Source organism: Dromaius novaehollandiae, chromosome 4 (genome assembly GCF_036370855.1).
Source record: "Dromaius novaehollandiae isolate bDroNov1 chromosome 4, bDroNov1.hap1, whole genome shotgun sequence".
NCBI classification, from domain to species: Eukaryota; Metazoa; Chordata; class Aves; order Casuariiformes; family Dromaiidae; genus Dromaius; species Dromaius novaehollandiae.
In genome coordinates this window covers 74,196,869-74,213,295 of record NC_088101.1, presented here as the reverse complement: position 1 = coordinate 74,213,295, position 16,427 = coordinate 74,196,869, and the positions used below count along the sequence as shown (strand labels likewise).

General features: G+C 38.0%; 1 protein-coding gene across 7 annotated transcripts in view; it reads right to left on the bottom strand.

Annotated features, from left to right (window-relative positions):
- Nucleotides 1–16,427, bottom strand: part of STK32B (serine/threonine kinase 32B) — a 173,156-nt gene that overhangs the window by 135,599 nt on the left and 21,130 nt on the right. For 6 of the 7 annotated variants that reach the window (XM_064511447.1, XM_064511449.1, XM_026122083.2 and 3 more), the window contains one exon: nt 6,100–6,155. Coding sequence is in view for 2 of the 7 variants with exons in the window: in XM_026122079.2 (XP_025977864.2) it covers nt 6,100–6,155 (56 nt within the window). In the remaining 5 variants the exon portion in view is untranslated. Of the gene's footprint in view, nt 1–6,099; nt 6,156–16,296; nt 16,319–16,427 lie in introns of those variants that run through there. The other variant, XM_064511450.1, reaches the window with a different exon arrangement.

The following is a 16,427-nucleotide window of genomic DNA, read 5'->3' as shown; positions in this document are numbered from 1 at the left end:
AGGCAATTCTGTTGATGCTGGAAGCTTACTAGAAGTATACAGCCTTAAAAAGAATACTGAAAAACATTTTCTAGAAATGTGTACCTCCTCACACCTTTTAACATGTTTTTGAAATCAATAGGATTTTCATTAGCATACTGAAGGTACTTTCTGCTAAAAATCAAGAAATCCAGGCTACATTCATACTGATGTTATTGTGAAAAACACCTGACATTGCTATGATGGTGCTAAATAGTAGTGCAGATACTCGCTGGCATTTTTACCTCCTGGCTGTCAGCTCTTCTTCTGAGCAGAACATCAGCAGGCTGTTCTGCAAGGCTTAAACTGCTCAGCTACTGCTGGAAAGAAAGGAAAAGCCCCAGAGCTTTCCTCACCTGTGCAGTCTTAATGGGAAATGTTTAAATTGTTTTTTTGCTTATCGTTTAAATTCTTTCTGAAGGAGACATTTTAAATTGGGACAAACAGGTGCTCTGGCACCTCAACAAACAAATTCTGTGATGACTCACTACACAAGGAAGTCTGTGCGGAATTGCTTTATTTACACGTATCGGTATGGAAGCCTGTCATGCTCACATTGCTGAAACATCCTCTTTGAATTTTTCCAAAGGCCAATGATTTTGCTCAGCTCAAACTGATATCATTGCTTCAGCAATTTCTGTAAACCAAATATAGGTGTCAGATGAACTCAACTATCCAGCTTCATAGTCAGCCGGGAGGGACAGGCCCTTTCAGAGCACAGACCATCTCTTTCTATGGCAAAGGTCTAAATGGGTAAGGGAATCAATTCAAGAGGGACAGCTTCTCTTCAGCCCAATATAAAGGGACTCTAGATGACTTGCTTGGATGTAGGCATCTATGTTGTATATGTTTAAAAATAGCTAAGATGAATCTTGTCTTGTTAATTTTCTTTGGAGTTATGGGGTGCTCATTTTTAAAAGCCTCTTGCAAATATATTCCCTTCCTTAAGGGGGTGTTCCTACATGTCTATGTTGTTGTCAGAGGGTCGTGTCTTTCTGATACTTGGGAGATGGTGATGATGAATTGTTTTCAAAATTACCAGGTTAGAAGGAATTTCACTAGAGTGTGACTTGGAGCCATTTGCCCTCAGAACGGAGAAAATGAATACCTTATGACTGCAACACTAAACTGAATCTTTCAGGAACAAGCTAGACTGTGGTCCACCTCTAAGCTGCATTCTGCACCTCTGATTTCCTCTGATTTCACATGTAAAAATTAGAACACATACAGCTCCATTTTGATCTGCAGATTAATAGGTCACAGACACTAAGACCATTTTCGGTGACTGAGTGCCCTCTTGGCTGTTACAGAGCTGGGTGAGGGAAGCGGGAGAGTTCTGCTGGATAAAAACTGGGCAGAATTTGCTACTGGTTTGCTGCAGGAAGCTGTGTAGGAGTGGCCACGGGCAGCTTCAGAGAAGTACTTCTGAAACCAGAAAAGGGGGATAGCTGAAAAGTTTGCTGCAGAGCACAGACTTGTCATGTTTCCTGTTAACCTCACGAGATGCCTAGCTGCCCCATGCTGGTTCCTGAGAGCAGAACAGCAGGAAACAGAAGCACTTAGTTTCAATAAAGCCATTTTGGTCTCAGTTTGCTCTATAGGCCTTCCTAAACTAGTAGATGATTCGGTGGTATGACAGTTCATAAACCACGAGAGATGCAAGACTGCACGTAGTAAGCTCGCAGCTGCAGAGCAATACCTCAGCCTCACTCATGTACCATCTCTTATGCACTAATCATGCCAATATATCAGATATGCATAGGGTCAGCTATAGGTCAATAGATCACCTGTAACTGCCATGGGTAATCACAGCCCAGGAAAGAGGCCGTGGCACCCTCGAAGCAGAAGATACATGCCTATGTGTAGGGGACCTCAAGCTAGAAGCCAATGACACGTTTCACACTCAATGTCAGAATGGACAAATCTGCAAAGCATGTTTCGAGATACTGCCACCTTATCTGCTTTTTACCTACATACTCTTAAAATTAATTGTCATAGACTCAACCTACAAGCAGACTGGGCAAGATTTTCAAAAACAAGCCGCAGGATGGATGTCATAAGCTGGGCTTTACACTGCTAGGGAATTTCCTTGACATAGAGGGATTCATTCCCAGATTCCCCTGAGAAAACTAAGACAGCTGTAGCAGGGACTGAGCAGCTGCTTAGTATCCTTTCATATTAACTCAAGCTAAAAAAATAGGTGGCTGTACTGTCAAATAATATTAATATTCTGTAGTTGTGCATTATGTTGCTTTAGAATAGCAGCAGATTTTTTTCTGAAATTTTTTGCATATTGTTTGGTAAAGTACACTCAATCAGCACAGACTTGATTCTGGGCTCCCATCTGTTTTACACCAATGTAATTTCAATTACTTCAGCAGAGAAAGTCACTGTTTTATGCAACCTAATTAATCAGAATTACACCCTGTGTCTCAGTATCTTAGACAAATAGAAGGAGGAAGGGTTTGTACATTGAAATCATAATTTAAATTTAATTTAAGGAGGTCAGATTGTTCAATATACCTGCTAACATGAACAGAGAACTTGAAGAAAATTGATACTATAATATTCCTGAAAATTAGACATTGCAGCTGAATACAAATTATTTTGCAGTAGTAAGCTTGCAACTATGAGATTATTGTTGCAGTAAAGAAAAATGATTTTTTTTATTTCACTCCCAGTCAATGTTTTATTTATTGAACAATCTTCAAAATTATAAATTTTTACTGTATTTTGTTTGATGGGAATGATGGCTATATGTATATATAAAAGAAAAAAAAATAGCCAGATTAAACATAAGAGAGCACTTACAATGTGTGACATTGCATAAAGAAATAACTACTTAGACCAGTGTTCAGAATTTTTGGTTTGATTTTTTTTTTTAATTGTCCACTTTGAATTTACTTAGAAGGAAAAAATTTAATATATAGACAAAAACTGTTCAGAGAAAATTTCTGACCCAATCCACCTCAAGTGTATTTGAAAATACTTATATAGCTGGACCATGTAAAGCACAACTAGCCTCAGAGTCTCCAAAACAAAACAAAACAAAAAAAATCAATACTTCTTGTTACAGATAAGGACATCAAAGCATAAGTAAAGAGTTACCTTCTTCTACCCAGCAAAGCAAGGTCACTGAGGCCAGCAAGACTGCTTTTAGCGGTGCCACATACCTTCTTTGGGTCTTGCTTGCTGCTCAGCAGCTCACAGAGGTGTACCAGTATCTATATATGCTTACAGATACAGATATATACTGGGCAAAAGCGCACATGCCCAGGGAGGGGATGAGTATTCGGTCAGTGTCTCACATTGGTCTGAAATAGCTTACATGTCACCTGTCTTGAACGAAGGCTCAGGACCCCCTGATCTGCACAAAAGCTATAGCCAAAATGGTCCTGAGCAGGCTCAAAGCTCAAGTTCTTGTTCTACTCAGTAGCTGACTGCAAACTGAACTCTTTCCGGGCAAAGAGAAGCAAGCCCGCTTGCTTCCAGAAACCAGATTATGCTCCTCGTTTCTCTTCTCTGCATGCTCTTTTCCTACCCTCACAACTGCTGTGATGTCCCTTTGCTTTCCCCAGAGAAGATACTGGAGCATGTAGGAGACTGCGCCTGCCTTAACCTGCCCCGAGAGAACAGAGGACGCTGGAGCAGAGACAGGCAAAACTGGTGACCCTTTCCCAAGAAAGGTGACCTCTTCAGATGTAAACTAGCTGATACTGAATGGCCTGGGAATTCCTGTAACAGCAAATGCAGCCACTGTAAGTTGCAACAGCTGATGGAAAAGTCAGGAGGCTGCTTTCTGAAGGTGGCCGGCAGGGCCGGAGCACAGCTGCTGAAGCAGTGAGCCCTGGTGGAGCAGAGGCTGCTCAAGTCACCCTGAGCTCTGTGCACACAAGCGAGCTGAGCTGTGCAGAGTCTCTGCCTGGCTGCCATTCCAGATACCTCCTGCAGCAATATCCTGCAGAGGCCTAAGGTTGCTGTGGCAACCACAGCAATTTAAGAAATATTGAGAGAGAGAGAGAGAGAGAAAGAGAGAGAGTGATTGTACCAAGAACAATAAAATAAAAAACTAGAGCATGTCTTAAAAAATCCTATTGCTCTCAGAAAACTAAAAAGGCCACAGAGCAGTCATAAAGGAAGAAAGTGATGCTGAACATGGTGTTGCATGTTGCTGTATGCTGGAGCACAGTAGACCCCAAGCTGTAAACAGTGAGTCAATAGAGACAGAGGCCTTGCATCGCTTGTTGATGTTTTCTGCTGCCAGGTAGCTCCAGAAGGACAGTAAGAGGAAAAGATGCCAGCAACTGGGCTTCTAAATGAAGGGGAAAGGCAAGACTGACTCACAGAGAAAGACACTTTTGAAACGGTGACTGATTTACTATGTTGCATTTTTGGCTATGGTACAATAGGTCAATTTAAAATGGGTTGCTTTCTTTCTGTCTGTGGAAGGAAGAATAAGGTGATTGGCTGGAAGCTTGCATTCATTTGGAATAAATAAGCCTGTTATGCCAAGGACTCCTGTGTTGCACTGACAATTGCAAATTAAGGATTTAAGTTCAAAGGGGACCTTATGCACTCTTTCTTTCTCGTATTGAATATATTCTCTCAGGGTTGCGGAACTTTATTCTCACACACACTTACTCCCAAAATAGGCTCAGGAGAACACTGCAGCCCATAAGAAAAATTAAGCCCATAAGAAAATTAGATGTTTCTAGAAATATCATCATACGAACATTCAGCAATGTTTCCTGAATCCTGCTCTCATAGGAAATGTTACACACTGATGCCATGGAGAAGAATGAATCAACCACCAGGCCATCAAAAAGCACTCAGGGTTGTTGATTTTTCTGGCATGATGTGGAAGGGTCAGAGCCCCTTCGGTAAGGCAGAGACAGTGAAGTGCAAACGTGGAAGCTTTGAAGAAAGAGAGCGGTTCAGGAGACCTTTGTGATGGCCAGGATGATTTGGATACTTTTCTAAGTGCTTATCTTGGACCTAACTTGCACTGCAGGCAATGGGAGTCTATCCTTTGTCTGATAAGAGGCTCCGTTAGTGCTGTGTGATAATAAACAGCCACGGCTCTCCAGCCACCTTGATTTTTGAAGGAATTCTTGACTACAGCTTTGCCTTGACAGCGTATTCTCCTATTGACTTCCGAGAGCGCTTCTCGTGGAATCTACTGGACGGAGCAAGGACCACACCAGGAAGGCAATGGTCTGCGTGAAGCATTTTTGGATCCTGTACAATGAAAGTCAATTTTCTGTGTGGAAGGCCAGGAGCCAAAAAAAACCTTACACATGTGCGTAATGTAAAATTACAGGAGTAGCCCACTGCCACTCAGCTGGCACACGCTCAAGAATCATTAAAATCAAGGTCTACATAGTTATTTCTTGATCAGCTACTGAAGTTGTATTTCACCTTCAAATGTATTCCTGCAAATAATGGTTTCTAACATTTTTCTAATATGATTTTCTCTGGCTGCATGGCCTTGTACTTACCCATATTAAAATTTAAAACCTTGTTATAGTCTTTATTATAGCAAAGAAAGGTCATCTACTCATGTGTAAACAAATCATTAATCTTCTCTGTTTCAACACAGGCCCATTGAATTGAACAAACATTTACTCAGTGATCATAATTACAGCGAATGTCAGCTTATATAGTCCCAAGTGTATTGAATCTATGTAAAGTGTCTTTAAAATTTTGCAATTATTTTAAAGACATGAATAAGTCCAGACATTTAAGAACAAGATGACCCTACTAGACTGTCTACTAAGTGGTCTGCTCCAACTTTTTGCATATTTTTGTTTTGTTTTGAGGACTGATTTCTAACTTCTGCTAATCCCCATTGAAGAGACTTAATTATTGTAAACATATTTACTCAATTAACTTTAGTGAATGTATTGTAATAGAAATAATTTAGTGTACTATCTGAATTAGTATGACTGATATCAGAATGTCTTCAAAAAGCAGTCTACAAGCCTATGTTCCTTTATAGTAATGTCTAATGAGATCATATCAGAAATACACAAAAGAATTGTCTGTTAGATTTTTAATTGCTAAAAATAAATCGATTCTTACCTTTCCAAAACTCCCTTTCCCAATAGCCCGCAATATTTGAAAGTGGTCAAAGTTAACTGCAAAATAAAACAGAGAAGAGAAGGAAAATAGTTTGTCAAGTGCTAAATGAGAATCAGAAATCAAATAAGAATTAAAACAAATGGCTGTTTCCTACTAATGTCATTTTGCCATGAGACATATACTGTTTCTCTTAAAACACCAGGTCTATCTAATAACTAGAAAAAGAGGAGGCTTGCATTAAAATATGCTCCATGCATCATTAATTTGTTCGTCAATCCATCTTGGCCCAATGCCTCCAATGCCCAATGTTTCCAAAAAGCAACAAATCTCTCTCCTAACCATGTAAGAAGACAGTCAGTCAGTTGCATTAGACAGCCATTAGCACTGCCCAGATCTTAATCCTTCTGGAAATTGCTATTAAAAGAGTATTAAATAATTCAGGTAAGTAATACCATCAGCTTACAGATATATATAATATAAGAATAGCATTGTTACAGTAATCACTCCACAGGAGAATTCCTATCCTTTATTCAAGAAGATATTCTGTTAAAGTAATGGAAGCTTGTCCCATTATGGGCTAGCAGGATCAGCTACTCTGAACTTTGCCACCTTAATACCATATATAATACTAATATTTTTAAGCCTATTTTGTAGATGTAGCATAAGTTGTTTTGGAAGATTTCATCTTAGCTTGGCAATAGAATGAATTTACTCCAGCTTCATGAATATCTAGATGATAACATGATCTGCCCTACACAGTGGAGTGGTGTACTGTGAAGGTGAGTGAGATAGATAGTTCATTTTCCAGAAATGTCATTGTTGGTGTTGCATGAGACTGAACACAGCATGACCTTCATATCTCTGGTTCATTGGTAGGTCTGGTGGTTTAAAAAAAATCCGATAACATCCTGAACAAAATTGATAAGGAGCCATTGAAACACAAACCTGACAATGTGTGACAGTCTTTACAGTCACTTGTCAGAAAAGAATCACACTTAAAGCTAAACTCAGTGAACTGGAGTTCGCAAAGTTCACTGAAACTTAACAGGATTGTTTTTAGTTAAACCTTTCTTATGTTCCTGGCTTTGGTCATGTACCTTCATCTATGTGGCCATTATTGAAGTAACAGGACACCAGCAAAATTATCTAGGTAGACTGTCACTGGAGAAATGTGGTAACATGAAGAAATATAAGAAAAATGTAACTCACGTCACGATGAAAAAGAGAATCCTATAACATTTTGCATATCTGCCAAAAAAATGTTACCTGCTCAAGCTAAGAAGTAAGTAGAATATTGCAAGGTTGATATATATCAAGCCTCCAAAAAAGGCTAAAATCTTATATTTGCTGTTGCAGTAATACCTCATTTGCACTATTAATGTCATGTATAATATATTTAAGCATTTGTTTATTTATACTTGCTTACATTGTCTTCACAGAAACATGGTTGCTCCTTTCATTAGGGCAGCTATAGCAACCATCTTCCTGGTAATTGCTGGAAACCTAATCAAACCCAGAGCTGACAGAGCTGAAAGTAGCAGACTTTACTCTTACAAACAACGATGATAATTGTGAATACAGTTATTTTAGGATTTGGATACTAAAAGGAAAATGCATAAAACAGCAAAGGATTTTTAACCTTCTCTTGCTGGAAAACCAGTTTTCTGCTGAATGAGGTTAGAGCTAAGGTCACCATGATGTTTGGAAGAAGCACATTTGTCTGCCAAGGACATCCCTATGGCCATGGTCTCTGCCCACATTTTTTACCAGTGGGGCACAGTTCCGTATTTCCCATTGGTCCAAGATGGTGTGATGGATAAGATGGCTGATTTAGGAATACCACCTTCCACACAGACTTCTGTCAATACAAGTTTTGTTCCTACCAATTGTCTGATCCAAATGTGCTCCCCTAGGTGGAGGAGTTGAGAGCTTAATGACTGGGATCTTTAGGTTGATGGAGGCTTAGGTAGGAATTCAACATAGCACTGAAAAGGTTCAAAACAATGTGTTCAGCTCACTCATTTGTTTGATCAGGAAAACTCAGTGATTTTTTTCCCTCCAATACCCTGGTATTCTCCCTGTTATTCCCCAACTTCCAAACCTTCTGATATTTCTTGTATATTATACTGATTTTTTAATAAACACTTTCATTTACTAAAGCTTAGTTTCACTGAATTTGTCCTCCATTCTGCATTCTACATTCTGCATTCTACATTCTTTGCATAAAACACAGATTTATTTCACTGGAAGCTTAATTAGAGTAAAGAGGCTGGGACTACATTTAAGAGCATCTCCTCTTATTTTGTGTATTTATATATTCTGTTCAGTTCCTGTATAATGCCAGGTTGGTACAGGAAAAAAAACATCTCTTTTTGCACACTCAGTAAGAAATAGTCAGTGGGAAGAATTCAATGAGTTGAAGAATATCCATATAGGTTACCAGGCTGAATTTTCTTTCAGTGTAATTCAAAGGAAGTTAGAACAAATCTACTTCAGTGGATGTGAGAATAGTATCATATTTATTTACCTTGACCTGCCTTATGCCAGTTGTATATGAGTGTAAGATCGATCCGAATCCAAACCCCTGAGGCCAATTCCCAACTACAACTGGAAAATACCTTGTATAGATTCATCTCTAATTACCTGAATCGAATTCAGGTCACATTTCAGTAGGACTTGACTATGCTATTGTGCTGCAACCCAGCTGATTTTGAAATGCATCTGTCTGTTCCATGATTTTTGTAAAACTAAGATTAAATAATCATTTTTAGCTATGAGAAGGAAATTTATTATGTAAATGTAAAATCTATTTCTCTCTACTTCTTTCTTTAATGGTTCTTATTGCTCTGAATGCCTAGAATGACTTATCATTTTGGATTTAAATGCAGACTGGACTTCTTTAAGAAGGAAAATATTAAATGAGGCATTTGGTCCTTGTGGTTTAACGTGGATTACTAGTAAGTCTAATAAGTACTTATAAAATACAGCCACAACAGTTGATCAAATTTTCTTAATTTTTGTGTTCAACATGAAGAGAAAGTGGGACCTTATTACACTTTCAGATCTTCATTAAGAAAAAGGAGTGTTTTCTTTCTATAGTTCACTGTCCCACAAGCTGGTCTGCTCTGTCTTAAATCAAGGGACAATGATTGCAACATACTTGGTGCAAGAGAAAAGAATGATCATTGCAAGTGATTGTGGAAGTATGCTAACACATCTGAGTTTGCATTTCAAATGAGCTATGCTTTCAGGCACTGTGGTTTTTCTGGAAATGGCTAGTTCGCTAAGCTGAGGCAACTTGATTTCTTTTGATCATTCAAACATGCTCACAATGTTGTAGCTTCCAAAATCAGTGAAGTTCTCTCTGTGTGGTGTTGGGGAGGGGGAATAAAAGGGACAGTCTACAGCTGAGACAAGTACCATATTGAGCTGGATAAAACTAGCATGTTTTAGGCAACAGTCCCACCAACAGTAGATCAGCCATGCAGCAGTCATGTTAACATCACTACTCTAATAAGCAGTGAACTGTCAAGCTAAGTTCGCTGCCACCTTATTATTACACTAGTCATTCTCCTCAGGTGCTTTTAATCTCACAGTGAAAATATTTTGCTTATTTTTTTCATCACACTTTTTTATGTTCTAGATGTGCTTTTTCTCCCCTATGGTGAAAATTCAGCACCACAGGGTCACTACTTATTCTGAGAAGAATTACAGCTCACCATGACCTCTGGCATTTCCAGTGTTTAAAATATCATCACGATCAGACACTGCCATTTCTTCTGCAATGGGGATATCAGAAATATTGTATTCTTGTCCTCTAAAACATGACATGTTTAACTCTCTTGTGAAGTCTGGTATTGTAGCTAATGACATTTTTCTAGCACAAAACCCAGCTGAGATAATGGTGTGGCTGGCAGAAGGATACATTCCTTAGCAATGGTAATATGACTATTACTCTTTTAAAAATAGTTTTCTTAGTACCCTTTACTCAAGAGGAAAAAAAATTCCAACTTTTTGAACACTTATTTTATCACTATGTTTTTTAGCAAGAACTATTTGGTACTAGTTAATGAATGATTTTATGTAAGTATATGTATACACACACACACACACACACACACACACACACACAAATGCTCACTTTTCTTTATGCGTTATATATATACCTCTATGTATGCCTCTGAGCATGCGTATCATAATGAAATATAGAGTGAACAGAGGTAGAGAAGGTTATGAAACTAACTGGGCATTAACTTTCTATGAACACCAACTAATGCAAACAGAACTCCTGGGGCAGGTAACAGCACTATCGCTGTGCTGAAACTCCCATTTAGATCAGGTTTATCTACCTGTGGTTATAGAAGGATTGCCCATATTTAACAAACATGAATGGAAGTAAAGTTTCTCCAACAATATGATCCTGTATTCACTGCTAAAGCACAGGTTACGTTCATTAAACTAGTTGTTGTATTCGGGAGAAACAGTTCATTTTTCAGGCACATAAGTCATCTTTCCCTAGGTATCAGCTGGTTTTGTAAAACATACCATTTCTCTTTATAACATCTAGGGACAAACTTTGAATGCATGTGGCATCACAGCTAGGGCAGTGTCATTGTGCAATGACAGTTAACATTCGAATTTTGACTGAATAAGGGCTGAATCCTTAGGCCCTGGGTCAGATCCAGTAGAAAGACTGTGGATTGGAAAGGAGAAAAAAAGAATGGCAGATCCTACAAATCCAGGTATTCAGATGGAAAGTATGCCCAGAGACCACCTGAGGTTAGATCTACAAAAGAACTGCAAAAGGACCACAGGGACCCCCTTCTGCTTAAAGCAATGCTCACACTCAGACGCTTGCCCCACTCAATTTCCGCTCAGTCCTGGAGACTGCAAGGCTGCGTGTGCACCTCTTGGTTAGACGATCCTCCTGTTCCTGGGTGGAGCCCTTGCTATCATTCAGCCCCTAACCTGGGACATCGTATCTTTCTCCCAGACCCTTTCAAGAGCTTTTTGAATCTCTTTTAGGGCAAGCCTTAGCTCTGATTTCTCTGCACCATGCTTCACTCTCAGTATTCATCAGCAGTCTACACCAAAAAGATGTGTGTGTTTGGGCTGGGAACTAATATCTCCACAACTCCCCTGCACCCATTTGGACCATACCCAACATGGTAGCTAGATTCCCTCATGTGCCGTACTTAGACATCAGCTCTGAACTTGGGTCTTACAGTACCTATTTCAACCGGACCTTTTTCAGAAATCAAAATTAATTTACATTGTCTTCAGCTATTTTTTTACACAGATGAATTCACAGAACTAAACTGTGAGTTGTAATAAAAATTATGTAGGAGTCACCTTTTAGGTTTATTGACTTTCATCAATTTGGAAAGATCAAGAAGTATGATATTCTCCCCTCCTCCATCTTCCTCCTCCTTCCCTAAAAAATCTCCTTTCATTCAGAACTGACAATGATTATGGAATAAAACAGAGATATTCAGCTAACTAAGGGAGAAAATAGTTCAGCATTTATAACATCTGTTGTATGATCCAGTATTACAGTGACTGATGCCTGTTAATCTCAGTGATGAGCTATGTATGCACATAAATTAAACTATTTTTTCCATTTAGTCACGCTCAAATAAATCTTAAATGAATTCCATTGCACAGCTTCAAGTCTACATTAATAGCTTTAAGCACAAGTATACTTTGCTTTCATTATTTTCATGGTTTTGAAGTAGCCCCATGTAGAGCATTTTGCGGTAGTTTATTCTTGATCTAATAAAAGCATGGATGATGGTAATGGGATTCATAACCCGAATGAATGGTTGCACTCTTTGACAGTAAACATGGGAAAAGGTGGTCCTAGCCTTTACAGATACTTGTTCACAAATATGAGTGCACTCAAAAATATCAGGAATATCTAGGAGCATGGTGTGGTGGTTTGTGACCATCTTGGACACATGAATCTCTCTTCTGCCACGGCCTTCTCATGTGACCATGGGCTTCAGCACCATATGCCCCAGTCTGTGGAAACAGGGATCATTACGTCTCTAGGCAGTTGTAAAATTAGCAATAGGAAGCAGTTTAGGTGCTCACATACAGTAATAAGCAGGAGAGTAGAGACTGTCAATTCAGGTAATAGTGCTTTCCCTATAAAGATTGAAAGCAATTTTCAAAGTGATGAAAAGTATACCCCACTGTGGAAGTGGAGGTACAGAAAAAAGTCGATGATTGACTCAAACCACACACACCAAGTTGCCGCAGAGCTGAGACGAGAACATCTCTCCTACTTTAGACTATAACATTTTTCAGACATATTTTTTCAACTGTATGAATGCTGAAGACATTTGATATAAAATTCCTCAGTGAAAAATAAAATAAACATTTCTTGCTCCACTATTCCCAAAGGATAGAGTAAACTATGGGGAAAATATGCACATCACAGACTATTGGGTTTTTACAACCATTCTATAAACACACCGGATAGTTTTAATGGAAATGCTTATTATTCTTTTTGCATAGACTAATCAGCATTATACGCACAATGATGTGTGTTAAAATGATGAAGTCTTTTATATGAGTTCACCTCAGCTGCATTATTCATGAATGGCACAGTAATTTGAACTAAACAAAAACAAGCAAACTATTATTTTGATGCAGATCATTACATGTTTGATTTATGACATCACATGAGAACATAAAATTTCTACCCTTTGATTTTTAGTTTTACTTAGGAATTCAATTTAAAATACTCTCATGTTCCCCATCATTTGTTCAAGTGTAAATTACATCTAGCTTGAGAAGCAATATGTATATCAGGTGGATTTTACATAAAGCTGACATCTGTTGTTCGTATGGCAGCTGAGGAGTATTTATAGCATATATACGTGATTAGCCCAGATATGCTCAATAACCATTACCTGAAATAACTTTGTATCTCAGAGAACAAACAGCCTATCCAAAGCGGTCAAAACACAGCACACATTCTTGGCATCACAGAAAGGAAATTAGCGGCCTTTTGATTTGAAATGTTTTGAGCAACCTGATAAGTATCCAGAGCCAAATCCAGCCGTTCTCCTTCTCTAGCTTTTCTTGGATGAGCCCACTGATTTACTTGGACTGCATGACTGTAGCCAAACCAGAATATGTCTCTCAAGGTATTTAGAGGTAAACAGTAAAGCCACATTTATAATAGAATGTGCATTTCAAGGCATCTAGCGTAGTTCCCACTGATCTCAATGGAAAACAGAAACAGGGAAATGCTACATGGCCATCAGCCAAGGAAACAGACTTTTATCTAGGTCTGTGCCCTGTCTTAGACATTGTATGTTTGTTTCTGGGTGTCCTAATGCTTCCTGCTTTTGTGTGAATCAGAAAAACAGAATAACTAAATGAGATTTCCTTTGTAGATGTGCTCTGTACGGTTTGACCTGCTTTATACAGCAGCACTGCAATTAAGTTTTCAAACTAACTCTGCCTTCCTCTTTTATGTACGTTCTTTTTTCACATTCTCCAGCTTTTCCTGGAGAGAGAAAGAGATGGTGACTTTAAGTCACAAGGCCTTGCTGACAGAACCCCAGCAACCATCAAAGCTTGTTAAAATTGCTATTGTACTTCCAGACATAGACACAGAAAATGAATAACCAAGTAGACAGAGTCATAGATATTCAGTACTCATGATGGAGTCACCAGCTTGAATGGATATAGACAGGAGGAACATGAAGAGTGCTTAAAAATTAGATTAAGGGGTATAAAATGGTTAGGGTAGTCATAGGAGTCACATTCCATCATGCTCTATTGATGGGAAATGAACTGGTGAAGAAAGATACAGTTTAAATTAAGTATGAAATGAATTTTTGTTGATGGCATGCTAAAACAAGCTGTATCTTCGAGGTGAGCAAAGAATACAAACACTGTGTAGCTTCATTAGGTTTAGGGGTGGAATGTGCCATCCCTATATATTAATTGACTGGGGAACATACTAATTAGAAAGAGTTACATAACTGAAGGACAAGATAAAAGCAGTTTCAGAGCTGATCTTTTATCTCATTAATGATGGAGCATGGCATTTTTCTATCATTGTATTTAGGAGCTTTGCATTTAAATTGCATTACAATGTCTCAATTTTTCAGGCTTAATGAGTGTTTAAGTCTTAATATAAACTGTTTCTAATTATTATGTTAATCATTTTTTATAATTATTCAGCATTTGTTTGCAGTTAGAAAGAACTGAAGCTCTTTGTATGTCAGATAAATGCAATTTAAAATTTGGCTAATGTGGCTTTGATTTTTAAAATGCATTTCAGTCTGATCATGTTTGCAAACAAAGCATGTATGGAAAATGTAATTCCTGTCTCTTGGGAAATTCAGATACTTTAATATTACTTTATACTCAAAATCCCCCCCCAAAAAAAAGTTATTTCTTTTTAGTGGTACAAAATGGCTATAACTAATGATTTGAAAATATATTTTTTCTACATTATAAGTTGAACTAAATTTTTCCATTTTGAACTGTTATCATGTCTTACGCTTTGAAATATCAGAATCAGATCACAACAATCCAGACAAGAAGTTCAGAATAATGTCTGTCTTATAAGGGAAATATATGTTTCCCTTTCTCAGTCAGAATGAAACATTCCCATATGATCAAAAGACTTTCATTTCAGACTTCCTGACTGATCCAAAGTGGTTTTTCTCAGGACAGTTCATTATTGAGTTATACTTCCTTGTGATGATGACTATGTCTGATCTTCTATGGTATGAGGCTATTGGCTGGACTTTATCCTCCATAACTTAAGCATGGGCAAATAACTTTCATAATGCACACTTTGTTCACTCAGAGGTAGTGTTATGTTAGATTATAGGCAATGTAATCGGATACAAAATTTGGGTCTACAGAAGGGAGGATAAAATTCTAACTCCTTTGAAGATGTGTTGTAACACGGAAATGCAGCCTAACTTTGAATGGACCCAAAATAACATCAGTTTGAAAAGGTAAACTTTAATTCCATTCAGACTGTCAGAAGCACTTTTTTTAAAGGAAAATATTGGCATTTGATTTTTCAGAAACTTCAATCTTCCATCAAAAAATTATCCTGGGGAAAGTCGTGAATCTTTTGTACCAAAAATCAAATGCATTTTGCTGAAATTAACAATTTTCTGGAAAAAAAAATCAAACGGAATTCCTTGATATCTCCCAGCAATGACCTCTGTAAAACAGGATGAATTGGATGCAACCTGTGCTCTAGATTGTCTGAAATGGGGAGGGTATCTCAATACTGTGGTGTTGGAAAAGTACTACGTAATACTTGTCTTATTCACATATTCTATCTGTAAATATCTGATATCATAGATAACAGAGTGAGCTAAATAACATATGCTGTGATGCATTGCAGGCATCCTTATTTCCTTACGTTTATCCTCCCACAAGGGAGTGAGTTCTTGATACCTAGCTGCACATCAGATTCATGGTACACATAGGTGACCCACGGTTTGCTCATTGAAACCAGTACCAACTTTGCAGGATTCTGCACTGTATTCAGTGAACTCTACCTTACATTGTATCCTAAGTGTGTTTCTTTCCTAAGCAGCTGAGTAATTTTCTGAATGTATTTGTTCAAGTGCATATTGGAAAGAACTACAACAGTCTACCATTTTTCACTGACAAAATCCTATGAAAACAGACTGGAATAACCAAGGAAGCATTCAGAGACTTGAGTGAATCAGCTCGTGATTTGTACTATTACAGAAACAAGCATGTGTTGCCACAACTTGAAATGAATTTGAAATCCCAAAGAAAGCTAACATTTGACAACAACCAAGCTGTTAACAGAAAAGATGCTAAGACTGATTGTCAAAATCTTGCTTCACTTTTAGTTCTGTTAAAGAACATAATTCCTTTTTTAATGTTATTCTGTAAAAGTTATAAAAAATGAAGTTGTAATTTTGCATTCACAAGCAAACTGCAGCTCCTAGGTAATCAAGAATCTGTTTGATCCTAAGATTTAAATGAAATAAATTTTTTCCATAGCTGTTTGCACCTATAATAAGATAAAATAAAATAATAAAGCCATTAAACACATCAAGTCTGTAAAATATATCAAGCAGCTAACTGAAACCTGTAAAATAAGTTTACTCCTTCAGTATGATTTCAGATACATTACCAAAACCAAAGCAAAAAAAAAAGGATGCTCATTTTCACCCTGAGCTGTTGAGGGGTATCGTCTTCCGTGAACCACGGGGAGGGATTTACAGATAGGAGAACCTTGTCATCAAGACATTGCAGTCAATATCAAAAGTCCTACTGCCCTCCACTGGAGCAGGGATTTGATC